At 43.1% G+C, this 26,644-nt stretch overlaps 1 protein-coding gene across 6 annotated transcripts in view; it reads left to right on the forward strand.

Moving 5' to 3' along the window:
- The first annotated feature begins 24 nt into the window (after window positions 1-24).
- Window positions 25-26,644, forward strand: part of IQCH (IQ motif containing H) — an 82,835-nt gene continuing 56,215 nt past the window's right edge. For 2 of the 6 annotated variants that reach the window (XM_053364063.1, XM_053364064.1), the window contains exons 1-10: window positions 25-311; window positions 5,300-5,416; window positions 5,773-5,870; window positions 6,339-6,447; window positions 9,542-9,661; window positions 17,699-17,813; window positions 18,873-19,001; window positions 20,349-20,569; window positions 21,748-22,299; window positions 23,772-23,838. In XM_053364063.1, the coding sequence (XP_053220038.1) occupies window positions 261-311; window positions 5,300-5,416; window positions 5,773-5,870; window positions 6,339-6,447; window positions 9,542-9,661; window positions 17,699-17,813; window positions 18,873-19,001; window positions 20,349-20,569; window positions 21,748-22,299; window positions 23,772-23,838 (1,579 nt within the window). In that variant the 5' untranslated portion in view covers window positions 25-260. Of the gene's footprint in view, window positions 312-3,342; window positions 3,416-5,299; window positions 5,417-5,772; window positions 5,871-6,338; window positions 6,448-8,766; window positions 8,881-9,541; window positions 9,662-17,698; window positions 17,814-18,872; window positions 19,002-20,348; window positions 20,570-21,747; window positions 22,300-23,771; window positions 23,839-26,644 lie in introns of those variants that run through there. The other 4 variants (XM_053364062.1, XM_053364067.1, XM_053364066.1 and 1 more) reach the window with 4 other exon arrangements.

The raw sequence follows: 26,644 nt of genomic DNA on the forward strand, positions 1-26,644 counted from the left end.
TGAGGGGAGAGAGACGTAGAATGTTTGTGGACTGAGGTTTAAGTCTTTTGTGAAGAGAAAAAGATATGTGAAATGAGAGGGAAACATTAGGTTCCGCCTCACCCCAGGGCTTATGTTTTCTCCTTGCTGCGTCTCCTCACAAAAACCCCTCAGATTGACAGGAATGGACCCGCCCGGGCCGCGCGTCCCGTTGCTAAGGCCACGGTCACGTGGTGCACCGCAGTCCCGCCGCTGTGGGGAGGGAGCCTCGGCCAGGACCCATGGCTGAGGTGGCCGGGCCGGGGGCGGAGATAGGGCGCATTTTAGTCCAGGTGGGTCCGAATAGCACTGCAGGCAAGTCCCTCACGGCCACCTCACTAGCCTCGTTTCTATTGGCCTTGTGGCCACTTGACCAAACTCCCATGAACCTTTGCTCTTATGGCCTCCCGCGCCCACCCAGCCTTGCGTCGCTCCCATTGGATGCAGGGTTGGCCTTAAGGCCCTGAAGACCCTGATTAGGCTGGCCATTTACAAAGTGCCAAGAAAAAAAGAGGAGGAGCAGCAGCAGCGTCCACAAGGTTTAATTAAAAGTGGCACATGCCAATTCATATGTGTAGGTGCACATTTAAAAATAAGCACACTGGAAGCTTACATTTGCATTTTAAACTGTTCCATGACATGTTTAGAGAAGAGCTGTAATTCAGTAGTAAAGCATCTGTTTTGTATGTCATAGGTCCTAGATTCAATCCCCAATGGCATTTCCAGGTGGGGTTGAGAATACCTCCTGGCTGAAAGAAACTTTGGAGAGTTGCCACCTCTCAGTGCAAGTAGACAGGCCCAGTGGTTTCCCTCAATATAAAACAGCTTTCAATGTTTCCTAAACAGAAATACAGTGTTACCTTGGGTTACATACGCTTCAGATTACATACGCTTCAGGTTACAGACTCTGCTAACCCAGAAATAGTGCTTCAGGTTAAGAACTTTGCTTCAGGATGAGAACAGAAATCGTGCTCTGGCGGCGCGGCAGCAGCAGGAGGCTCCATTAGCTAAAGTGGTGCTTCAGGTTAAGAACAGTTTCAGGTTAAGTACAGACCTCCGGAACAAATTAAGTACTTAACTCGAGGTACCACTGTACATCTTGCCACCATTGTGACCTGATGACTTAGTGTGGTTCCTCTGCTGTCCAGGTTTGCTGATTGTTGATGGGCAAATTAAAGCTCTCCCCACTCCCTTAGAATTTCTTTAAACCAGGCTTTGACTGGTCAGCCTAACAAATAGAGGACTTCAAATAGAGGACTGTTTCCTGCACCATAGGGCACATAGCCACACCAACCCAAGTGCAAATCTCCCCTCACACATTATGCTCACTGTGGACCTCTCTGAAGTGGTCAGTCCCTCTGCCTCTGCATGCAAAAAGGAGTCCCTCCATGTAGACAAAAACATATCGGAAAGGAGGGCTGTAGCCAAGCCTTCTGACATGCTAGATGTCTGTGTGTGGGGACTTGCCATGTTTTGGTATTGCAGAATTAAAATCAAATCAGCCCTCACTATTCTGAAATGGTAGTGAAAATTAAACCAAACTCATTAAAAACAGTCATGTGGCGTCATAAAGACTAACATCTCAAACATGCACATACTTGTCCTAACCCAACTGAAAAGATTGTTGAGAGGTTGAAATGTGGGCTATACTGAGTTCTGGGCATAGGAAAGATAAAGTAAAAACACATTCTATTCTTTGGTTGCTCCAGAGCCTCCTTCCAACTGTTTTTCAAATTGCACCTTTTACGTAACTTCTGTGAGCTCTTGCCTTGATGCCTCCCAGCTTTCTTCAAATGTCAATGTTTATTTTTCCTCTCCTTTTGCACATTGAAGCGTAGCTTTTTGGCAGAGAAAGATCGGATTTAGCAATGTTTATTGAAAATTTCAAGGGAGCTGAGATTTTCCATAGTAGCTGAGGCTGCAATGTCATGGACACTTAACTGGTGAATGAAGTCCATTGAACTTTGGGCCTAGCTTCTGAGTAAGCTATGCTTAGAATTAGGTAGCAAATTTGATTAGTCTGCAGTGAAGACCCCTTGCTTTGATCTTGCAAAACTTAGATCTTGGAAAAGTCACTTGAATGAACAGTAATGTTTAGGAAAAGATGAAGGGCCGTAGCTCAGTGGTAGAGTATTTGCCTTTCAAGCAAAAGGTCCTAGGTTCAATCCCCAAAATCACTGGATGGGGTTGGGAATAGCCCCTGTCTGAAATCCTGGAGAGCTGCTTCCAATAGAGTACAGTGGTACCTCGGGTTACATATGCTTCAGGTTACAGATGCTTCAGGTTACAGACTCCGCTAACCCAGAAATAGTACCTTGGGTTAAGAACTTTGGTTCAGGATGAGAACAGAAATCATGCTCTGGCAGCACTGCAGCAGCTGGAGGCCCCATTAGCTAAAGTGGTGCTTCAGGTTAAGAACAGTTTCAGGTTAAGAACGGACCTCCGGAACAAATTAAGTACTTAACCCGAGGTACCACTGTACATAATACTGAACTAGATAAGAGCAGTACTCTGACTTGTTATAAGGTGGGCAGTGTGCTTGGTTCATTCAGGGCAACCACTTGAGTTCTGGACCCTTGCTCCTCTTGACTGATAAAAACTAACAGGGAGGGGGCAACTGGTTGGGCCAAGGAGTTGATTAATGTCTCCATGAAAAAGAGGGTGGTCCTTGCCTGCTTGAAGGAGGCAATGGTAAAACCACTCCTCAAGAAGCCCTCCCTGGACTAAGAAAATCTAAGAAACTACTGCCCAGTTGCCAATCCTCTACTTCTTGGGAAATGTTCTTGAGCAGGTGATTGTGGACCAGATCCTGGTGCTCTTGGAGGAAACTGGTATTCTAGATCCATTTCAATTGGGGTTTTGGCACAGAAACTGCTTTGGTTGCCCTGTATGACCTATGTCGGGAGAGAGACAAAGGAAATGTATTCCAGTTAATTCTCATTGACCTCTCAATGGCTTTCAAGACGATCAACCATGGTATCCTTCTGGAACAGCTGTCTGACTTAGGGGTGTGGCACAGCTTTGTGGTGGTTCCTACTTGGGATGGTCATTTCCAGAGGGTGATGCTTGGGGAATGCTCTTCAGCCCTGTGGAGCCTCCAGTGAGGGTTCCTCAGGGTTCAATTTTCTCCCCTATGCTATTTAATATCTACATGAAACTGCTTAGTGGGGTTTTCCAGAGTTTTGGAGTACGTTGTCAGCAATATGCATGCTTTCTGATGAGTAAGGTTACAGAAAGCATGTTCCATCAGATGTTTGAGTTCCTCTTCATGCCAGGTACAATCTGAGGTGCTTGTGCTGTCCATTCCTGTTTAATAGGCTGACTTTGGGCCTGGGAGCCAAATGTGGCCTCTCCCTTTGGACATCAGGACTCTCACCAGACCACATCCACTCCCCAGGTAACCCCTTTCCCCAACCCTGCTTCACACTCCTCTCAAGTGCTTTTGTTTGGCTGGGATGTATCATTGGGCTGTGATAACGCCTCTAGCTTGACTGGATGGAGGCTAGTGTGGGGTAGGTGTAGGCACAGAAATCTGTGACCTTTGTGTGACTGGAATGAAGCATATGACACAAAGGTAAAATGTGCATTTGTTGCCCTGCACACTTTTGCTTCTGGTTGCACCCACCACTGGCATGCTGCTCTTGGAAGATTCCCCACAAGGAAATGTGGTCCTCCAGCTGAAAAACATAGCCCACATGCACTGGGCTCTGTGTATTTTTTAAAAAATACCTCCAGTCCTGTGTCTCATTACCATCTTGGCAATCTGCTAAGAATGCCCTCTTTGTTGTTTTAATATGATTCTCATTTCATAATGATGTATGGAGTTATAACTTGGTTGCTGTGTTCTTAGAGGGTTGCCAAAGTCCAGGCTTAAAGTGCTGCCAACCTTTATTGTTTTCGGTTAAGCTCCTGGAGGTAATTTTAAGTTGACAATGTATTTCATTGATATTTTCATCATATTTATTTCCCTTTCCGTTATGGATGTACTATGTTGTAAGTTGCCTCAAGCATTTTGGATGATGTGGGTTAGAAATCTGACAGTACTATCCTAAGTATATGTACCTAGAAGCCAGTTTCATTAAGTCCAATAGGACTTATCTCCACCCCCATCATTCAGCCTAGACACTGAGGTCCAGCTACGAGGGCCTTCTGGTGGTTCCCTCACAAGTTACAGGGAACCAGGCAGAGGGCCTTCTCAATAGTGGCACCCGCCTTGTGGAACGCCCTCCCACCAGATGTCAAAGAAATAAACAACTCCCACCAGATGTCAAGGAAAAAAACAACTACAGTAATACCTCCATGAATGTCCGCCTTGCCTAGCGTCCATTCCAGCGAACATCCGCGGGAAACCCAGAAGTGCCGGAATGGGTTACTTCCAGGTTTGCCACATGCGCAAAAGCGCAAACCGCTCAGTGTGTGTGTGCAGACACGGCACTTTACCCTGCATCCTTTTCAGCTACCGGCCGGGGCTCTGGAACAGATCCCGGCCGCAAAACAAGGTACGACTGTATCTGACTTTTAGAAGACATCTGAAGGCAGCCCTGTTTAGGGAAGTTTTTAATGTTTGATGTTTTATTGTGCTTTTAATATTTTGTTGGGAGCCGCCCAGAGTGGCTGGGGAAACCCAGCCAGATGGGTGGGGTAATAATAATAATAATAATAATAATAATAATAATAATATACCCCACCCATCTGGCTGGCTTTCCCCAGCTACTCTGGGCAGCTTCCAACAAAATATTAAAATACAATAGCCTGTTAAACATTATTATTATTATAAACAAATTATTATTATGTAGGATTACAGTTAAGAGTGCAACCCTATGCAGGTTTATAAAGAAAAATCTGATTGCATTTCCCAGCAATGAAACTTTTGCACTTTTGATTTTAAGTACTGTCTGTGATATGTTGCGGTGTTGTTTCCATTGCTTTATATAATGTTATTGTTGTGATCTGTCCTGGGTTCCCTTCAGGGAGGAAAGGCAGATTATACATTTTAAATAATAAGTGTGTTTAGGATTGCAGCCTGTATAGAAGAAATAGATAGTTATCAAGTTTCCCCCCCTGTTGCATGCTTTTTTGGGTGGAATATTTTACACCCTCCCTGCCCCTTTCAACCTGCTCATCTCCTCTTCTGTGTTCCGTAAAATTGCAGAGGTTGCTCCCTGAAGTGTGTGTTTGTGTGCAGTGCTTAATAAATCTGTTTTGCTTTCAGTTTCTGTGAAATATATTTACACCCTCTGATGATGCATGCATTTACTGCAACTTTCAACTCATTTTCTAGGTTCAAGAAGATCTTCAGCAGCTGAAGGACCAGCTGCGAGACATCAGCCATGATTGGGAACTGCAGGATGCTCAGAACCTTGAAGCTGCTATTGAAAGTACAGAGAACAGATTAAAGGTAAGTGGATGGAGAATCTTCCAACAAAAATGGGGAAACGTCTCCCAGTGAAAGTGTTAATCAGTATTTTATCCTCAAGTGAAAATGTGACACCTCATCACTTTCTAAATTCCGTTTCTGAATAGCAAATGGTTTGAAGTGCCAAGTATTGTATTTTAGAGCAGTGACAGTACGTTTTGGGTGCTCAGCATTATATGGCTGTCTTAGACATAGCATAAACTCAGACAAATTCAGAGCCTGGGGTGATGTCTTTCATTTTTTTTTTCAAAGCTCAAAATTTGTTCAGATCTGCTGGCTGAGGTAGCTCTGCTATCACCTCAATATCCTATATTTTCTTTCTCTCTATCCCTGAACAGAAACACGCTGAAAAGTATTTAAATGCTGTAAACCAAACTGTGCTAACGATTTCGTCACCTTCTAATGTGGATCTGCGTTCAAGACAGGTGTCCAAATGGTAAGAGTACTGGAATTTATTTGTGTATGTTACTTTATCTGTATATTTTTAAATATAGATGTTTATATTCTAATTGCAGTATTTGGGTGTTTGTAGAGTTCATATGGCATATTACAAATAGTAAAAAATCCACACACATAAAGCTGTATCAGAAGACATGCCTTCTATCTTATAGCAGATACTGGACTAGTTGTTCTCAGGATTCTGTAAATTTCTGTGTCTACAGAGTTAAGGACACTAATAATGCCTCCTGTTGTGGTTTCAAGTTCATATACTTAACCCAGGCTTTAAGGTTTTTTTATTGTTTCATTGTTTGTTGCTTGCTGCCTGTGCTCCTCTGGGAGAAAGGGTGGGATATGAATTTAACAAATAATAAATAAATTGCAGCAGTTTAAACTATTGCAGGTGTGGAAATAAAAGTTGGAACTGAACCAAATCTTGCAACATTTCCCTATTTATTTCTCACAGGGGGCTCCCCATGGACACTTCACAGAAAGAAATAATTTACCCAGAGATGTCTGCAATTACCACTCAGCCCTGCGGCAGGTTATCACCACATAGGTCTTCTGCACCAAAGGTCTGAAGGAACTCATGGCTTGTAATCCTTCCAGTGATTTTGTAACCGTCTTATACTCCCAACTGAGTCTCTTTTCCCTAGTGCTGTCTCAAAGAACCTCTCAAGTCCCAAAGGGCAGGCCTAATGCTTTGCTTTGCAAAGCAGAAAGTAGGTATCGGAGTGTGTCCTTGTCTGCAAGGACAATGGATGTAGCTATATAGCGTGTGAAACCACACATGAGCCAAATTTTTTGGGGGGGGGGAGTGGTGCAGCAGATGTAATTCAGGGTCACAACTGCACCATACTTTTAAAGCAAATGACTTCCCCAAAAGAATCCTAGTTTTGTTAAGGGTGGGGAAGTCACGTATTTAAAAGGTGCATTAAATGTTCTTTAAATGTAAGGTGTGGATGCTCTAAGTGAACTATATCATAAGGAAATGAAATGCTGTGATGAGCAGCAGAAGCGAAAAATATGTAGAGGATCTATGGACAGAAGATCAGAAGCAGGTTGGCCAAACCCACAATGACAGTAGGCTAAGCGAGAAAGGGGCTGCTCCTGCATTAAATGTTTTTTGCTTCTAATACCAACCTCCAATCTTTCTCTACTTCACTATGCATGGTTGATCTTAATTTGGAGAGGGGCATGCTATGGCCTACCCAGGGTTTACCTTGTGGGGCTGAAGCCCCACTGCCCTTTCATATCATGTCATTATGGCATCTGCTGACAAAAAAACCAGCCCTAATTTAACTTCAGAAAATAAATGTAGTTCAGCTTTGCCAGCTGTTCTCAATTGCTGGTGCATTGGCAGAATGACTCTTTATCATGAAACAGTTGTGAAATCCAGCTAAGAGATTGCTGCCTGTTACCTGCCTTAAGCTTCTGGGTATAGGGACACAGGTGGCGGTGTGGTCTAAACCACAGAGCCTAGGGCTTGCCGATCGGAAGGTCAGCAGTTCGAATCCCCTCGACGGGGTAAGCTTCCGTTGCTCGGCCCAGCTCCTGCCCACCTAGCAGTTCAAAAGCACATCAAGTGCAAGTAGATAAATAGGTACTGCTCTGGTGGGAAGGTAAATGGCGTTTCCGTGTGCTGCTCTGGTTCGCCAGAAGAGGCTTAGTCATGCTGGCCACATGACACGGAAGCTGTCTGCGGACAAACACTGGCTCCCTTGGCCTATAGAATGAGATGAGCGCGCAACCCTAGAGACTGTCCCTAACAGTCAGGCGTACCTTTACCTTTACTATAGGACAGGTTAGACATTTACGTTGTTGACTTGCTATGTTTTCTGGATTCTGTGAAAGCCCCAAACATGGAAGTTCAAGTAAATCATTAAAATGAGACTCATTTTGGCAGAACTGCATAATTATGTTGAGGGCCTGGACTTTGTTATGGCAGAAATTTTGAACCATTTTTGGTGCCAGATCTTCAGCCTTGATAGATTGCTGAACCTGCTTGAGCAAAAGCAGAGAAAATCAGAGCTCTAAGCAGCCATGCTTGTTCCCCATTCATCAGCTGGGGAATAAGCCTGTGTTCATTTTCAGTGCCATGTTTACGGGAAAACTACAGGGAGGTATTACTGCTCTTGATACAGGTCCAAATGTGTTGTTGCCTCTCCTTTCAGCACAATTAAAAGACAGGCTCTGTGTGAAATGCAAGTGCCTGCACACAGGGATAATTCTACCCTGTGTGTTAACTTCTGTGGCTTCTATTTTTATATCCATAAAACAGAAGGCATCATATTCATTAAGCCAAAGATGAGCTTATTAAAGATATGTCCCCCCCTCCTTTCCACTAGGATTTTCTTCCGCTGGATTTTTTTTTTAAAGCAAGCAAAATAGCTGGAGACATTCCATCCAGCTAAAACCAGTATTATCACTCCCTTCAGGATTGTGAATTCCCATTTCTTTAATTATTATTTATTTCCCATTTACTTCCTAAGCATGTTCTTTACCTTCATGGAGTCAGTGAACTGAAGCTGAACCAGAGGAAGCTGTTTTGGTTCACTGGGCCGGTAATCCCTGATTTAAAAATAAATAACTAAATAAAAATCTACAGCAAGTTTGGCAGGACCACAAATGTAGCCTGCTGATCAGACTAGGAATCAACTACATCCGCTTAGAGCAAAAGATACTATGCAGAGGAGCCCAGTGGATTTTCTGGCTTTTTCAACATCCAGAGAATCTCAACATTGGGGGGAGGGGGAGGGTTGGAAGTGGGGGGAGTAAGATTCTAGCCCACAAAAGGCAAGGTTAATAATATGTGGATAGTTTTTTTGCTGAAGGACTTAAAATGTAATTCATACCTAGTTCCTAATTCATACCCAGTCCCTGCAGCTTAGATCCTGAAGCCTTAATTCATGCCTTCATGGGTCCCTTGCAGTCTCTTCACAAAGCATGCCAAGCCAAGAGTGCCGCTGGGTGGAGCTACCCTCAGGATTGAATTTACCCCCCAAGAGGTAGTGATGGCCACCAAGTTAGATGGCTTTGGAAGAGGGTTAGATTAATTCATGGAGGATAAGGCTAGCAATGGCTGCTTATCAGTAAGCATTTGAATACCAGTTGCTGGGAATCACAAGTAGGGAGAGTGATGGGATACCTTTTTGAGTCTAGTCAGCCAAAGAAGCTCTAGGTCCTGCAACAAATGTATGGCTGCCAGCCCCAGGGTCCAGAGCTCTTTGACTTAAGTGAGGCCAGAGCTGCCAGAAAGAGCCTCTGAGATTAGAATCACCTTTGCTGCAGAGTTTTGGGCCACAAAGAGGGTAGTAGCTAAGAGTTTAGTCCCCTGGTTTGGTGACAGAAGGGCAAAAGCAGGGGTTATACAATCTAATGTTTCTTACTTTAGTGCTGCATTCTGGTCTTTGACCTCCCTCATCCACACAGGATGTGAGTTTGGGTTGTATATGTCAGCTTTTTCTAGTTAGCCATTTTGTTTGCATTCTGCCTTGTGGTTGTACATCAGTGCACTAAGCCAATTGCCCAAGAAAACCCAGTGCACATACATCCTTAGCAACGCCACACATGCTTTCAAAGTATGTGTGCAAATTATCAGCAGATGAGTTCTCTAGAACCTTTGTTTTTGTTCCATTTAGCATCTATTTACAGCTTTTTCTCTTGCAGCAAAAACTTTCAATGATGGTGAAGATTATGTACAATCCACGTAATGCTTGCCATCGAAATTTTGTAAATGAGAACTATGGAGTTGACTTGCCAATGATGAATCAGAGACAAACAGCCCCCGTAAGTAACAAAGATGTGGTTCAATGGCTTATTTGTTTCAATATTATTGTAACTATTGTAAATTATTCCGCCAAACCAACCAGGCAGGCAGTACTGCAGCAGCTTTTTGGGGGTGCGTGGTTAGGAGATGCAGTCTTAGTTCAGAAGATCAGCCTCAGAAGAAGATGGGACTTCAAATGACATTGTATTGATTTCTTTACATTTGATGACAACACCTTCTTGATGAGTAAACTCTTTCTATTAAAAAGTTTTGTGCCTGAGGCAATGGGAGGTAGAAGGAAAGTTGTGTTTAACGTGTTTAATGTGTGATGGCCCCTTCATATGTTCAACCCATCACTTGATGTTGTAGTCATCTGATGATTAGTTTGCATATACAAACTAGCCCTGAGTCTGTTTCAATTATATTCTCCATGTTTTCTGTGCTTAACCATTTTTGGCCATAAGTTTACAAAAGATAGCAACTTGGATCTTGGAAGTTGTTTCAGATAATGCACATTTACAATAAATCCTGGTCCTTGAAAATCAACATTTTGTTTAAAAAAATGATGGGTCAATTATGTTAAGTACAAACCACTTGGATGTATAACTTACTGGTATTCATGAAAAATTATCTGCGAATTATCTGCAAATTAGGCTCTGGACCTAATGACTTCCATGGCAACACTAGGGCTCTCCCAGTTTGTTTTGGGCCCCACTCATCAAGCAGGCCACACGCTGGATCTGATCTTTGGGGCTGGCATAGATGTGATCATGCTCTCCACTGTGGAAGTGCTATGGTCTGATCACTACGCTCTGAAAGCCAAGATTGACTTCCTGCTCCTCCCCGGCTCAGGTGGCGAACCTATTTGGGCTCGTCCGCGAAAACTGATGGATCCTGATAGATTCTGACAAGCCTTGCGGAACCCTGCTCCTCCTGGCGACTCATTAGATGACCTTGTTGAGGACTGGAATAACCGGCTCTTGACAGCCATTGATGAGATCGCGCCTAAGCGCCCTCTGCGACCCTGTCGAAACCGGGGCCCTTGGTTTACTGAGGAGCTCTGGAAAATGAAGCGGGATCTCAGACGGCTAGAGCAAGTATGGTGACGGACTCGTGATGGAGCCTCAAGAACATCTTATAGGACGCTTATGAAAGCCTATGAGATGGCTATGAAAGCTGCTAAGAAATCTTACTTTGCAGCTTCCATTGCATCCGCTAGCTCTCGCCCGGCACAACTTTTTAGAATAATTAGGTCAATAACGTCCTTAGGAGGACAACCAAATTTAAGCACAAATTCGACCCACAGCTGTGAGGCATTCGCGAGCTTTTTTGCGGAGAAAGTCCTGTTGCTCCGCCGTGACCTCCCTGCCAATTTAGATACAGTGACTGAACTGGAGGCCCCTCGACTGACTTCAGGTCCAGTTTTGGACCATTTCGATCAGATACTCCCTACTGATGTGGATAGATTCCTCCAAGTTGGTAGGCCCACCACCTGCCTCCTTGATCCGTGCCCGTCTTAGCTGATTAGGGAGTGTCCAGATGTTGCACGGACCCCCCTGGTTGAAATTATCAATTTGTCCCTTGACACGGGGACATTCCCAGGGGAACTGAAGGAAGCAGTGGTGTGTCCACTCTTAAAGAAAACTTCATCAGATCCCTTAGACCTATCCAATTACAGCCCAGTTTCAAATCTTCCATACCTGGGTAAGGTAATTGAGAGAGCGGTTGCTGAACAGCTTGGTAGGTTTCTGGAGGAAACATCGGCATTAGATCCATTTCAGTACTGTTTCCGTCCTGGTTTTGGGACGGAGACGGCTCTGGTTGCCCTAACAGATGATCTCCGTAGACAACTGGATCGAGGTGGGTCAGGACTGCTGATCCTTTTAGATTTGTCAGCAGCCTTTGACATGGTCGATCATGATCTTCTGGACCACCGCCTCGCAGACGTGGGGATACAGGGCATAGCCCGTAACTGGTTGTGCTCTTTTATCTCTGGTCGGGGACAGAGGGTGGCACTAGGGAGGGAAATGTCGTCGCGCCACTCCTTGGTGTGTGGAGTGCCGCAGGGCGCAATTCTCTCCCTGATGCTTTTTAACATCTTTATGCGCCCCCTTGCCCAGATTATCCGGAGCTTTGGGCTGGGCTGTCACCAATATGCTGATGACACTCAGCTCTATCTGCTGATGGATGGCCACACCGACTCGGCCCCGAACACACTGACCAGATGCTTGGAAGCTGTAGCTGGATGGTTTCGTGGGAGCCGATTGAAACTAAATCCTTCAAGGACAGAGGTCCTATGGCTAGGTCAGGATGGCATGGGGATGAGGGACCAACTCCCTTCTCTTGCGGGGGCCCAATTAGTGCCATTGCCTTCCATTAAGAGTTTGGGTGTAATCCTTGACGCCTCCCTTTCCATGGAGGCGCAAGTTACAGCAACAGCCAAGGCGACATTTTTCCACCTTCGCCGCATCAAGCAGTTGGTCCCTTACCTTTCCCGCCCCGACCTGGCCACAGTGATCCATGCGACGGGCATCTCCAGGCTTGACTACTGTAATTCGCTCTACGCGGGGCTGCCCTTGAAGCTGTCCCAGAAACTCCAGCGGGTACAGAATGCTGCAGCGAGGCTCCTCACGGGGTCTCTGCCATGGGAGCATATTCACCCAGTGCTTTTCAAGCTACACTGGCTCCCGGTGGAGTACAGGGTCAGATTTAAGGTGCTGCTTTTGACCTTTAAAGCCCTTCACGGCCAAGGACCCTCGTACCTACGGGACCGCCTCTCCTGGTATGCCCCACGGAGAGCCTCAAGGTCCATAAATAACAACACCCTAGTGGTCCCAGGCCCTAAGGAAGTTAGATTGGCTTCAACCAGAGCCAGGGCCTTTTCAACTCTGGCTCCGGCCTGGTGGAACGCTCTGCCTCATGAGACCAGGGCCCTGCAGGATCTGATTTCTTTCCGCAGGGCCTGTAAGACAGAGTTGTTCCGCCTGGCCTTTGGCTTGGAGCCAATTTGATTCCCTCCCTCTCTTTCTTTTTTCTTTTCCTTCTCCTCCTGCTATGAGGCTACGTTTTAATATTTTAATGTTCCATTATTTTAATGTTGTATTTTATTTTTGTTTTTAAGTTGTAATCATTCATCTTGTTTTTATTATTGCTTGTAAGCCGCTCTGAGCCCGGCCTTGGCTGGGGAGGGCGGGGTATAAATAAAAAATTATTATTATTATTATTATTATTATTATTATTATTATATGCAACTGTGATATACAAGAAGACAGCACTTGTGAAAATATGAAATTATTTTAATTACAGCAATGGAAATATACAAATTAGCACTGTTAATTAAAATTACATGCAAATTATGTTAATTGCAAGCAATTAAAATGTATAGATTAGTATTGTTTGTGAACACATGAAATTATGTTAATTACATGTGGCTAAAATATGCAGATTAGCAATGTTAATTAAAATGGGATGCAAATTATGTTAATTGTCTGCATCTTAGAGATGCAAATGAGCTGCATCCCTCTAACATTCCTCTCGCCAGTGATTTCTGACATGGCCTAATGAGCTGCTCACCTCGGTCATAGAACATACACCAAGGAAAATGGCCGTTGAAATTGCCACAACGATAGTTCTAAATAATTGCTGTGACCTAGAAGGAGCATTCTATCGTTCTCATTTTCATAAAGATTGCTGCACAGCCGTAGACTTATACTGGCATTTTGGTCCCAATATCCAAATAAATAAATAAATAAATAATGTAAACTTGGAACCTCTTCATTTATTCATAAGGAAGAATTTAATGCTGTGGCGATCTCGAGTTTTTACGAGTTGCTGTCTTCTGCTGCCCGTTCAACTAAGTTACTCCAATTGCTCCTTTTCCTCTTCCCGCTTTTACTCTGTGTGTGTGTTTTGTGCTATGTACGCATGTATTTGAATTAATCTCCTACGGGATGCATGCATACATTTTTAAAATGACGGCAATAAAGCAATTTCTTTCATTTCAAATGAACAGGAGAGTGGATAGAAGCAGTGTAAGATCTGAAGAAAAGAATATACTGTACACACACACACACACAAACACTTTAAATGCTTGCATATGGCTGCAATTACAAAGAAAACCATAATTTTGGCATCAGTAGCAGAATTAGACTTAAACAAATTGATGTTCCACTGCAGTAATCTGGAATACGTTGACTGCATTTATAAGAACGTAACAGGAGACCACAGTGAATTAATAAACTGTCCCTTTCACCAAAAATAAGAGAGGGAATAATTGGTGAGACAGAGTTAAGTGAACAGATGACTACATTCAGCCTCCTCTCAACCTAGAAATGGGAATGTGAAGGTCACCCCTATCCTGGATGACAAACGGAGAGCTCTTTGTTGGTAAACAAATTAATCTTTAGAAAGGTCACCATTTGTTTTACATTTTTTATCCAGTTCTTGTCATCTGGAATCCAAGATTGACTGTCATTCTGCAAGGCGGAGTGCAGCTGAAGCGGCTTCCGTCCGTATCAGCATTCTTTGACGGAGCTCGGCGCCTGATTGAGATGCTATGGGCTGCTGGCTTACAGCTGTCGCCGGACCAGAATGAAGGCCCAGCCCAGAATTCCAATAAGCAGCGCTGGCCAATTCTGCCTGGTGTAAGCTGGCCCTCTGCCCACAAGTAAAATGTGTGGCACTTTGAGCCAGCAATTATCTCGCTCACTTCCTTCTGTGCTGCTTCTGTTTCGTTTTTTGAAAAACACATGTGGCACAGACTGGAGTTGTGTAGCTATTTTTGCACAAACACCTGGTATGGCAGAGTTTTGAGATGGATAGATTGGGGGGGGATTTTTGGTGGGTTTTCAGTAAAAAAAGTATTTCCTAACAGTTTAAAGGCAGACCGTGCACACAAAGAACTGAAAGGCATTGACTCAGTGAGATGGTAAGGAGGCTGCAGACTTAACCTAGTGGTTAAAGGGATGAGCTATGAAATATCTATTTCAAATGTCATGTTAGCTATGAATTCATTGAGTGACCTGAATATGTCGTAACCCCCACCCCACTAATATTAGCCTAGCTTACAAAACTGTTGGAAGGATTACTGACATATTTGTTAAGCGCTTCTAACTACCTAGAGAGAGGGGGCATATTCAACTCATGGAAATCTTTAAGAATAGATAATGGTGCAGTGCTCTTGATTTAAGGCTTTATTAAATGTGTAAAAACATCTGTAGTTTACATTATCTTTATATCTAGTACCTCCTTTTTCCACAGTCAAAAAGCATTTTAATAGAGAGTGACAAAATCAGGAGGGTGTTTTTTTTCTTCCTTTGGAAGACTATCAAATACTCAAACTTAAGAGTTTCATCACAGATGGAAAGTATTTGGGGTTTTTTTGCACAGACTATATATTTTCCGTGTGTCCATAATTTTATGAAATCAATTCCATGGGCCACTGATAATATGAAATAATTATCCAACTAATTTGTCAGTGTCACTAAAGAGCAGCATCTGAAGCCAAATCTGTTTGTGATCCGTCATAAGCACTGATCTGATGCTAAGAGAAAACTTGTCTGTCAGCTACTCACCTGAGCAAGTATAAGGTGGACAAAGTGATGGTAACCTCCAGTGTCCATTCCCCTTTTCTGAAATGCGTTTCTCCCTCAAAAGCTTCTTTTGCATCTGCACTGCTTTGTTAATAACAAAAGAAATACAATGAGCTAAACAGAAAATCTTTTTTTTGGGGGGGGGGGATGCTCGGTTTAAATTGAAGCAGAGAAAAATAACCATATTGAGTGGGAGTTCTTATCCACAAGAGAAATGCACTTCAAAAAGACTAATAGAATTGTTTTGTCTCAGGCCTCAAGTTAATTATACACAGAATTGCTTGAGATCAGGAGAAAATACTTCTGCAGCATGTTCCAGGCATATTATGCAGAGCAAATGTTTGCCGGCAGCCCAAATTAAGATCTCTCTTCTAACCTTTGAAAATTGTGTTCTGATGTAATGTTTCTCTTCGCCAGAATGTTTCTGTGAAATTAGATATGTCAGATTCATTGTGTTGTAATGAGTCATCCGTGGGGATTTTTCAAGAAAGATCTGGTGACAATGTTGGTAGATTCTAATCTGATTCCTTCCTGCTCCTGAGATTACCACAGACCAAACCTGGTCCAAAGAAAGGTTGTTTGTGTGAATGCCTCTGTTGGGGAAGAAGGGGGAAGCATTCCCTTGGTGGCAAGTGTTATGTTGCTCTCAAATGGTGTGTTCAGGCTTACAATCAGTTGATGGCTTAGGCTGCAATTCTAACCCCACTTACTTAGTAGTAAGCTCCATTGAAGTCAATAAGATATGGTTAGGACTGCAGCCTTAGTGTTGGAACCAATGCCAGACATGGCACTGCAATTGAAGGAACTTACACTTGACAGTAGTGTAAAGGTTGGGAGGGGGGGACTAAATTATTTTTGTTTTTACCTATGGCAGCATTCCATAGTCTTTGAGTTTAGGCAACTTCCTAGGTAACTTTCACACCACCAGCTGAGAGTGTGTTGCAGTGGGCAATGGGTGCCTTTCCCCACTATCATAAATCTGGAAATATGAAATGAACTGGATCCTTTTGGCCTCCCAACTTTGCCCCTAATTCTCTTCCTAAGAACACTGTCGTGTATGACAAATAGGCACAATCTGTCTGTAGCCCACCCATTCTCTTCTAGGTTAGTAAGGAGCTGTTTCCTAACTAACTAATTGATGCTTCAAGCATGGAGGTGTGGAGAATGGACAAAGCACTTACTGTCCCCTCCTGCTTTCCTTATGGTGTGTCATTCATTCTCCATCTCTTTTCTCCTGACAGCTCTTTGCTGTGGCCTTTGCTTCACTTCTGATGAAAGATATCTTCAGTTGTGAAGATAATTGAACAGCCTTTGATGGTCAAGTCCAACGCCTCTGTATTCCCCACCTCCTGTTTTGTGCTGAAACAGAGGTGTAAATTGACAGCCCAAGCTCAGATTTTGCCGCTCACTTATTTGACATAAAGTAGTGAATAAGCACCAGACTTAAAACTGCTCCGTGTTGCAGATGTTAGATATGATGAAGAGCCATTCATGTACACTGGGCCCATCACTTATGTAAGGGTTCTGTCCTAGGGGTCCACATGCAAAGGCAAAATAACATAAAGCCAGGAATGCCCAGAACCATCAGTCCCATGCAACCATCCCTACCTGTCCAGAGTGGGCCTCTAGGAGTGTTCCAGGGCCCTTGCGTGATCCTCCCAGAGACCAGTAACCAGGCAGAGGGCTTAAAAAGCTATTTCTGTGGTGGGTTTCCTATTTGTTTAATTAATTTTTGGCTATTCACCTTGAATCATGATTGTTTAAGTAGATTATGCATGAGTTGCGGGCCCACTGTATACCATATATCAGGGAATTGAGTGAGTTTCACCAGGCCACCAGAAATATCCCAAAAGGGAGTGTTTGTGGTGGAAGGATGAGATTTGCCTAAACCACTTTATGAACTACCACAGGGAACAATTTTAAATGGCCTTAATATGATGGCAGTTTCAGAATAACCAGTTTTACATTTTCAGCAGGGGTGGTTAACCTGTGGCCACCTCCATATGATGCTGGACTACAGTTCCCATCATCCCTGGCACATTGACCATGTTGGCTGGGACTGATGGAAATTGTAGTCCAAAAACGTCTGGAGGGCCACAGGTTAACCTCCCTTGGTTTACATAGTCTCATTGCTGAAACCTAGCTAATTCTTTGTAAAAGCCTGTGGGTGTTTTTGTTTTCATAAATTTATTTTATTATTTATAGCATAGCGGACATCACAAGACATTGATTAGATTTTAATTAACTCTCCTTTAAATTGCTTCAACCGCTGACAGTCGACAATCGTGTGGCATGTTCCTAAGCAGTAAAATCTGAGCTCATACTGTTTTTTATTATTAAACCTTAATGAAACTATTCATAGCGGAAATGGTATTTATTATTTAGCCACGCGTGCGTGAAGAACTCCTTAATATCAAAAAAGTTTGCAGCTGATGAAGGAATAGGTTTCCTCTCGTCTCTCCTTAGGCACCAACTCAGAAGATAGCAAAAGGTGTTACGGTCCCCAGCCTCTCAGTAGCTCCACCTTCCTTCCATTTGAAGAAGGTTTCCTTTCCAGTTTCCAAAACAGATGCGGAGAAAGGTCAGTCATAGCTGCGTGCCCAATCCTCTGGGATTTATTTTGCTATACTTGTCCTGGCATGTATGTTATGCTGGGCATATATAACTTCACCTAGACCACTGGTTGGCAGCCAGTTTGACTGGTGGGCTGTTTTAAATAGGGATGAATGGGCAGCACCTGGCAGGAAATTCACTCACTGTTTTTCTCTTCTCTCACCTCTTCCTTGCATGGTGTGTGAAAGGGGAAAGAGTGTAAGGACAAATCAGAAGTGAAGATTCCATCCTTCTGTCATGGGCATCTCTGCCTCCCTCCCCCTTCCAGTGGAGGCTAGTCTGTGAGGGCAAATGTGGTGCTGCCCCAACAGCCTCAGTCTACTCTCAGCCAGCCCCAAACTGCCTATGTTCTTATTTACAACCAGTCCTGGGGTTGTCCCTGGCTGTCAGCTTCCTTCTTAGTGAAAAACTAAGCAGGGATGGGAGGGAAACTGGAATATTGTAGTTGACTCTGTCCATCATTGGTTCAGGAGCTATCTGCTGTTGGGCTGCTCCTTACCTTCTGCCCAGGGGGCACCAGCCACCGCCACTACTCCCTTGTCACCTCAGTCATATTCCAACTGGAGGAGATAGTGAAAAGGAAAAAGAATACTCTCATTTATACATTCTTCTTCCTCTTCCACCTTGATCTCCTTTGTGAACCACTTCCTGTCTCAGAAGTTTGAGAGAGATGGAAGCAAGAGGGAATTACTTCCTTCCTCCCAGCATTCTTCCATCTCTCCCTCCTTTTCACCTTTACCAAAGGCAAATGTTAGTCTTAAAAATGTTGCTTTGTAGCGGTGCAGCAATAAAACTGCTGATACATTTTGCAAAGCTAAGCACGGTCCGGTATTGTTTCAGATTGGATGGGGAACCACGGGTTGAGATTCCTGCGTTAACAGGGGATTGGACTAGATGGCCCTCGGGGTCCCTTCAAACTCTACAGTCCTATGATATTGGTGGGCTGGCTTTAGGACTGAGGAGTTTACACTTCCCAGACCAAGCTGCTTCTGAAAGAACTTGTTGAGTCTCCCTGGTTTTTATCTAGGGATCCTGAATCTAATTGAAAGAGGCCTGATTCCACGTGCAGCTAGGATTACTCTAGCGAAACCTCCCATTCTTCCTCAGGCTGCTCCTCTTCATGAATCTCATGAAAAGCACAAGAAACCAGCTGCAGGTAGGGACAAAGAGATGCTGCTGATACTGTAAAGGAGAAACTTTCTCCATTGACTGGTCAGTGTTCCGTATTTTGGCAAAGGCATTGGTGTTTCTAAGGACTAGTGGTCACAGCAGCAGACAAACCCAGTAGAGTCTGAGGGTGATTTTTCTTCCTTCCTTTCTGGTAACTTGCCAGAACAGTTCCTCCCCTATTCTCATCTGAGGGCTGCCATTCCAGCACTGGGAGAGCTGAGTAGCAGTGCTTACCCCATTGGCTCTGCTTTGACAGGCCAGCTCCATCAGGTCGCCTCTCGCCTCAACTGTCATCTGAGGGCAAACATTTCATCAGGCTGCCTCAGAGGGAGAGATGGGAAGCAGGGCTCATTCTGTCTGCTTTGCTAGAGGCCCAGCTCCATCAGGCACCTCCTGCCTCTGAACTTTACTAGTTGGTCAGTATAGAGACAACTGTCCAGAAGTTGGTGCCTGAGTTTTGAGTTTTATTTTCTTCTTTTCTCCTTGTCCCTTTTCCCTTATCTGTTGTATTAGCGTTTGTTTGTTTGTTTCTTTCTTTCTTTCTTTCTTACTTTCTTTCTTTCTTTCTTTCTTTCTTTGAACATAAGTCTGTGGATATGGAATGTCTTGTTTTGATTTCATGTAAGCCACTTTTGGGTGAAGAGCAGTGTACAAATGCTCTAAATAAATAGACTTCAGTTTGTCAAGCTTGCTTGAGCTGACCAGTGGTTTTACCATTGCCACCCTGCCTTTTCAGCACCCAGGCTACCAGCCATCCCACTCTGCCAAAGCCCAGCCTCCTGGCATCACATGGTACTCTTCAGCAAATTAAACTGTAACAGCAGCTCCTGTTCTGCTAAGAATAGGAGTCTGGACCCATGAAAGGTCCGTTCTGCCTCTGTCCGCTTTGTACCTGAAAATGCATTTCCAGTGCCATGCTTTTTGTGTCTGTGGTTGCCTCCAGCTGACCTGTTTGTTGAGCATTCATCCTGATTTGTTTGCAGAGAGGTTGTTTCTTGCACTTTCATCTTCATAAGACGTCTAATTTGAATGTCTCACCGTGTGTGCAAATCAACTTGAATTTGTCTGTATGTGACTGAATCTCCCCAGAAAATAGCTACAGCCTGCAAGAGTCCAAATTGTAACTTGTAGTTTAATACAGTGGATGCTTATAGTTGTAGCTTTTGCTGGAAATGTTGGGAATAACAAAACAGATCTAGTTTTAATTCCCTGTGTATTTTATCATTCATCAAGGTTATTTATTTATTTATTTATTTAGATTTGATACCTGAGGTTTAGTGATCTAATATTTACATTTAATAAAAGCTCTTCAAAACATTCATCCCTTCTGTAGATGGAGGCGTGGAGAGCAAGAAAGGAGAAGTCCTAGCTCCTCCTCCTTATCCAAAGTCCGGGCCCACCTCCACCTCAAGCAAGGGAAGAAGAGGAAGCAAGGGCAACATTGCTCCACCCCCATCCTGCATCTCTGTTATTTCACCCAGGAAATCAAAGTTGCCCCTAATTCAGGCAATTCAGAAGCGGGCATTGTCCAAGTCTTCCTCCATGGTGCTGAAGGTATGACAAAATGATTTCCATCCTGTAAATGTTGGGTATCCATTCGATTCATAGCACCCAGCTACATAACCCCAGTTATGTATAAAACTGCCAAGCGATTTTAATATGGCCTTCTACAACCTGGTGCCCTCCAGAGGTTGTTAGACTCCCAACACCCTTCAAGTCCAGCCAGCGCGCTGATGGGAGTTCTGATCCACAATATACGTAGAGAGACACGCAAGTGTCAGGAAGACCTCATTGCTCAGTTAAGATCTTACACCTGGAGGAACCCTTTTTATATCTGTTTCTGTCAAGGAGGACTTAGCAGCCAGTCCAGAGTCTGAAGGTACTTCACTGCTAGGAAGGTGTTCCAAGCTGCACATTTGCTAGATCATGGAACAGCTGCGCAGAGAGCTGCGTGTTCCTAGTTCTAGCTGCGCCAACCCCATGAGAGTCCTCCTGACACACAAACAAAGAAAAAAATAGCTATTACATCATGGTTGGTCATGTTAGCCCTGGCCTCTTCCCCAATAGCTTTCTCAGTGCACATTTAGATAAACATTACTCTTCTTCAGTTGACCCATAAGGTATTTTATTTCTCGTTTGTGATTGGTCAAGACCGTCCTTGCATTGACAATGTTATTAGTGTTGTTGTTGTTGTTGTTGTTGTTGTTGTTGTTGTTGTTGTTGTTGTTGTAGTATTTATAATCCACCCTTTGACCCAAAGGTTTCTAGGGTGCTACAGAAAATTCAGCATGACAGTATTGCATAAAAAGCAACAACACCAAAAGTAATAAGCCCTTAAATCACTCATTTCCATAGGAATAAATACATCTAGTGTGGTCTAAAAACAGATAAGGTGAAGGGCATCTGTATCTCCAGTGGGAGGAAATTTCACAGCAGGAGCCAAAGCAGAGCTTGAAGGATCAGTAACACATTATCTCACATTGCACACAGCTGCAGCTTCTGGACCATCTTCAAGGGAAGCCCCACATAGAGCACATTGCGGTACCCTAAATAAAACTGCAGAGCTTGTGCTACCAGAGCTTGTGATATTGTAGCTAGGCTAGATGCATGGTGAATTGGTAGTCATAATATTCCAGGATTTGGATCCTTAGGATCTCATTGTAGGTATTTAATGGGACGGCATGTCTCCACTGCTTGTCTTACTCCCTTTACGTCTTTCACTCTTTCCATAGACCGCAGAAATAACATCATCTCCGACCTTCCAGAATCTCTCTTTAGAGTTTGAGATACCAATTCGCAAGGGAGCCATAGACTACACGGCTCTTGATCTCCAAGGGTTTAAAAATCACTGCTGCTTATTCTGGGGAAGTGTCCTTTCCTTCTTGGAGCACGTCTCTAACTTTTTGAAGGACTATGCTATTCCCTCCGCCATCGTCAAGGGGAAGAGAGTGATGGAGATCATTCCAGATTTTGAGCTGAACCAGAGGCCAACTAGGGAGGAAATTCTGTCTGTGATAAAGAACATTTCGGCAGTCAAAAAGCTCTTAAGTAAACCTGGCCAGAGATACAAAGGCCAGAATGGCACTGCAGTAGCAGCTACCAAGATACAGGCATTATGGAGGTGTTACAAATTCAGAAAAGCCTACATCACCTTCAGGCAGCAGCAGTGGGCCTCGGGAGTGATTGCCATCTCTTGGCTTGTGCATGTTCACCGGGGGCGTGTCAGAAATACCCTGAAGGAATCACGACAGAGACACCTGGAGAATTTCTACATCAGGGCCAAGGTGCGCAAGGCTGCCAGCTGTTCTGGCAGTGCTCCTTCTCTAAACATCACTTGCTTGAGTGGTTGCGTTAAAATGCTACTATTTTTTCATTTAACTGTACACATGTCCAAGCACATTTCATCCTTCATTAGATGTTCAGTCTTCTGTGCATAAGTTCTCTCCTCAACCCCCTCTTCTCACAAAAAGGAGCGCGCGGGGGGGGGGGGGTTCCACCCAGAAGTGCTGCCTGTTTACTCCCCTCTACATACTAGGGGGGCAATTCCTCTTTTTCTACTTGGGTCACTCCTGTTAGAAAACTATCTAGTTTTTCTAAATGGATTGACAGAGGCTGAAATTAGACATCACAATGAATGTGGTATTGTGGCTGAAAATGGCAACCCTATTACGTTTCCCCTCCCCACAATTCTATGTATTTATGTATACTGTTCATATTCTTCTTAACATAAAAAAATATTTAAGTGGGATACAAGAGTACAATAATAAACAGCTAAAAATGAAGAGATGCATATAAAAATACAGTGAAATACTCAATCATCTCTCTTAACTTGCACAATCTGAAAAACTTTTCAACATCCAGGCTTTCGTCATATGCTGAATCACACCTCTTTACCCTGGCCATTGACACCCAAGATGTGTGTTTCAGGACCCACCCTATTCCTGAGACTAATAACTTTAATAATAAAAATATTAATAAAATTTGGAATGAGCCTAACATGGGCAGTGTTCGGTGAAATGCTTCTGTTAGTGCAACAAAACTTGCCCCATCTCTCTCCTCCAGGCCCTCCCCAAGTCTGGAGAGTTGGGTCACTCTAGGGCAGACTGAGAGGCCACTTAGAGAGAGGAGTTGGACAGGAAATTCCCTTGGATGGCCAAAAGTAGCAAAAGCATTTTGTTGGATACCACCCTGTGCTTCCATTTAGACATGGTACTGGGGAGTGTAGGGTGTACTTGATTCAGTGCTGCCATTTTGGATAGCAAAGCACACATCTGTCTTCCAGTCTAGTTCCACTCTTTTCTCCCTTCATCTGTGTTTTCTCTCTGCCTGACCTTTCTTCTCCCCTTACACCTGTGCTGTGCACTTGATTTGGGGGGGTGGGGTGGAGGGCGGAGAGAATTCTCACTTGCTTCTGTAGCAGTCCCTACTTTGTCAGAAAGTACTTAAGTTTGCAGACAGGCTTTTAATTAGTGCTCACCATTTCATTTATGTTTGCTTTCTTTTTTTTCATTCATATTCTGTTAATTAAGTGATCAGCCTCTAATCTTCCCCTGCCAGTAGCTTCATGTAGCCATCTAATTAAATTAATTGGGGAAGATGTTTTAAGTATGTGATTAAATCAATTAATATAATTTATGCCTGGCTTAACTGTACAGTGGGAAAAGGGAAGGGGGGAGGGAAACAGCTGAAGTTTGACTGGATTGTATCCGCCACAGCTTCCCCCTGTCACTGATCAATGCCTTCTCTTGATTTTTAGCATCTGGCCGCCAACTGGAATCGCATCAGGACCTCTAGGAGGACCATTATCCATATCCCATCATTAGGTATAACGCTTTTGTCTCTGGATCTATCAGCAACCTCTATTACCCACCACATTATGACTCCTTGATTGAGTTCAAGGAAGGCCCTTGTTTTATTCAAATTGGTCTCGGCAGGAAAATGTTGTCGACATGATGAGAGTAATAACACAGGGCCTTCGCTTGAAACGGCGTTTAATTTGGGGATTAAGCAAATAAAGTCATTATGTAGAGGCCGCTATTCAGTGGAGAGGTGATTTGCTGTAATTCGCTTTCATCTGTATGAAATGAACTAAAAAGTTGTATTTTCCCCTCCCTTCTTCCCCCCTCCCCTCCCCTCAATATAGCAGATAATGTTTCCAGTATCCGTTAATGACAGGGGGGACATGGGCTTGCCTGCTTCGTTGCTATTACACCAATAAACTGGGATCTTGCTTGCACCCTGTTTTTAATCAAATGTGCAGTCAAAATGATAAGCTGCATTCTCTGAAATTATTTAGTTCTAATTACGAGCAGATGGGATGCTTTATTTGCACCTTGGGCGCCTGAGCAAAAGGAGATGCTATGTGCACAAGAATAATTAAGAAGTTGAATAGTGGGGTTTTCCCCCGTACTTAAATAATCTGCAGTTTCATGTTAATTAGCGCTAATGTAATTATTTAATTACATTTATGAATTGGGGGGCTTTAAAAAGTCTTTCCTGGAAAGTGATGGGGTAGCCTGAGTGTTTTTTCAAAAGGGTAGAAATATTCTCTCTAGGAAATTGGTGAAAATATAAGCCGTGGTCGCAGATTTTAAAATCCACTTAAATTCAGGAAATGTAGTTGGCTTAATCCGAAGGAGTGAAAACTATGTAAGAAGTATTAAATGCTTCTCTTCAATATATGCATCTTTGGTCTTGCTTTTGGTTTCAGCTTGAAGGGGGGGTGAACCTCTGGGGTGACTTGGCTGGCACAAAATGAACAGAATGAAGGGGCAATTTCATAGCTGTGAATGTCCCAACAATTGTTTGCAATCCGTTGGTCTTATTCAGTCATTCCTCTTCAATGCCACATGTAAAGTGTCACACTGGTTTGGAATATGCAGCCTAGCTTCCTTTTTTATCATAGTACCGTATCATTTTATTTTGTACTTTCTACTGCTCTTGACCTAAAATGCAAAGAGGAGTTGGGCAATAATTTTTATGGCTGGCAAACAAACATTTTTAGATCTTCGAAATCAGACGTCAGCAATATTACCACATGCTTAGTGCTTTTAGAAGTCCTTTCTAATTCTTTTGATATAATAAAAATAGATGAAGATTTTTCTGCAAGTGAGCCCCATTAATATTCTATATAACCTTTTGCTTTCTGTTACCTCTAGCAAAATATGCAAATGTCATTGGAGATTATGCAAATGTCTTGAAGATGTTTTTTAAAGAAATAATTTGTTTCTCCTTTTTGAGAACATTTGACAGAAAAATAAAATGTTGGTGCTATAACTAAAGGGGTAGCAATTAGCGTCTTCAGAATATTTGCACTTTAAAAAGACCATTTCCGTTTCAAAATTGACATTTTGCCTGATCTATGGAGGGCACTTTCTGGCATCCAGGAACCAGACAAATTCTATGGAAGTATCCCACTGAGTTCAATGGGACTTACTCCCTAGTCAGGCTGAGAGAGATACTTCATTCAGTTTGCATTTGAAGGTATATCTAGCTAAATTGGACTTCCTGAAACAATATGTAAACTGAAACACAGTCATCCTTCCATATTTTAATGTACCCAAATTTTGCAATGCAATCAAGTAATGTGTAGAAAAATGCATATATTAGGTAAATGCATTATGTTAGGAGAAATCACTTCCCAAAATGTGTGTATTAGGTGACATTGCATACAATAATCTATATATCAAGATAAGTTTGCACTAAAATGCTGGTGAATTTTCAGGACATAAAAAAAAGAATCCACAAACTGATGTAACACTTTTAGCTCTTCTTTCTTTCTTTCTTTCTTTCTTTCTTTCTTTCTTTCGAATCTTTTTCAGTTTTTCGTACAGCTCCACCATAAATATTTATATCAAAGCAGGAGAAGTCTACTTAACTGTTTTTGTTGTTGTTTTTACCACACTATCAGACCACTCCTATCCACTCACAAGGGTGTGTTGGTATAAAATAGCCAAACTTCATTTTTGTCCATATAGCAAGTAGCCACACCCGTCGATTGGCAATCATCACTATACTGTACGTACTGGACATAAATTCAGATGAGTGAAGCATTCTTCTCAGTTTGTCAGTTTCTCTGTAGCAGCAAATGCTTGAGAAAAAGAATCACCACAGTACACAAAAAGAATTATCACATAGCACAAAACATGCCATTAAACTGGTGTTTCTGGAATGTTATGCTGGCGTTTGCTAATGTTTCAGCTTGGGCAGCAGGCTAAACTTGCATTTCACAATATTTGTAGATAAAGCTAAAGCAAATATATTTGTTCCTTTGCTGCTTTTGTCTGCAAGCCATGTTACTGGCAACTTTGTCTTTGAAAGAGTCAGTCACTTTAAGAGTAGAAATGAAAGTGCAAAAAATCAAAGCACACCATGCTCCCTTCCTTGATCACGGTGTATCTTGTGAATGTTATGCTTTGATTCTTGAGCATCAAGGAACAGTATTGTTGAGGAACAGCCATAATTCTAACATTAATAGTTTGCCTGAGTTTAAGAGACACTTGTTGAGAGCACAGGATGGGGAGACAATGCATTTTCTGTAACCAGCCTTCTATAATGATGCTTTCTCTTTAAAAACAGCTGGTATTAAAAATGGTTTGCATATAGTTTTTGACTTATGTAAACCTTTGG

This window comes from Podarcis raffonei, chromosome 14, assembly GCF_027172205.1.
Source record: "Podarcis raffonei isolate rPodRaf1 chromosome 14, rPodRaf1.pri, whole genome shotgun sequence".
NCBI classification, from domain to species: Eukaryota; Metazoa; Chordata; class Lepidosauria; order Squamata; family Lacertidae; genus Podarcis; species Podarcis raffonei.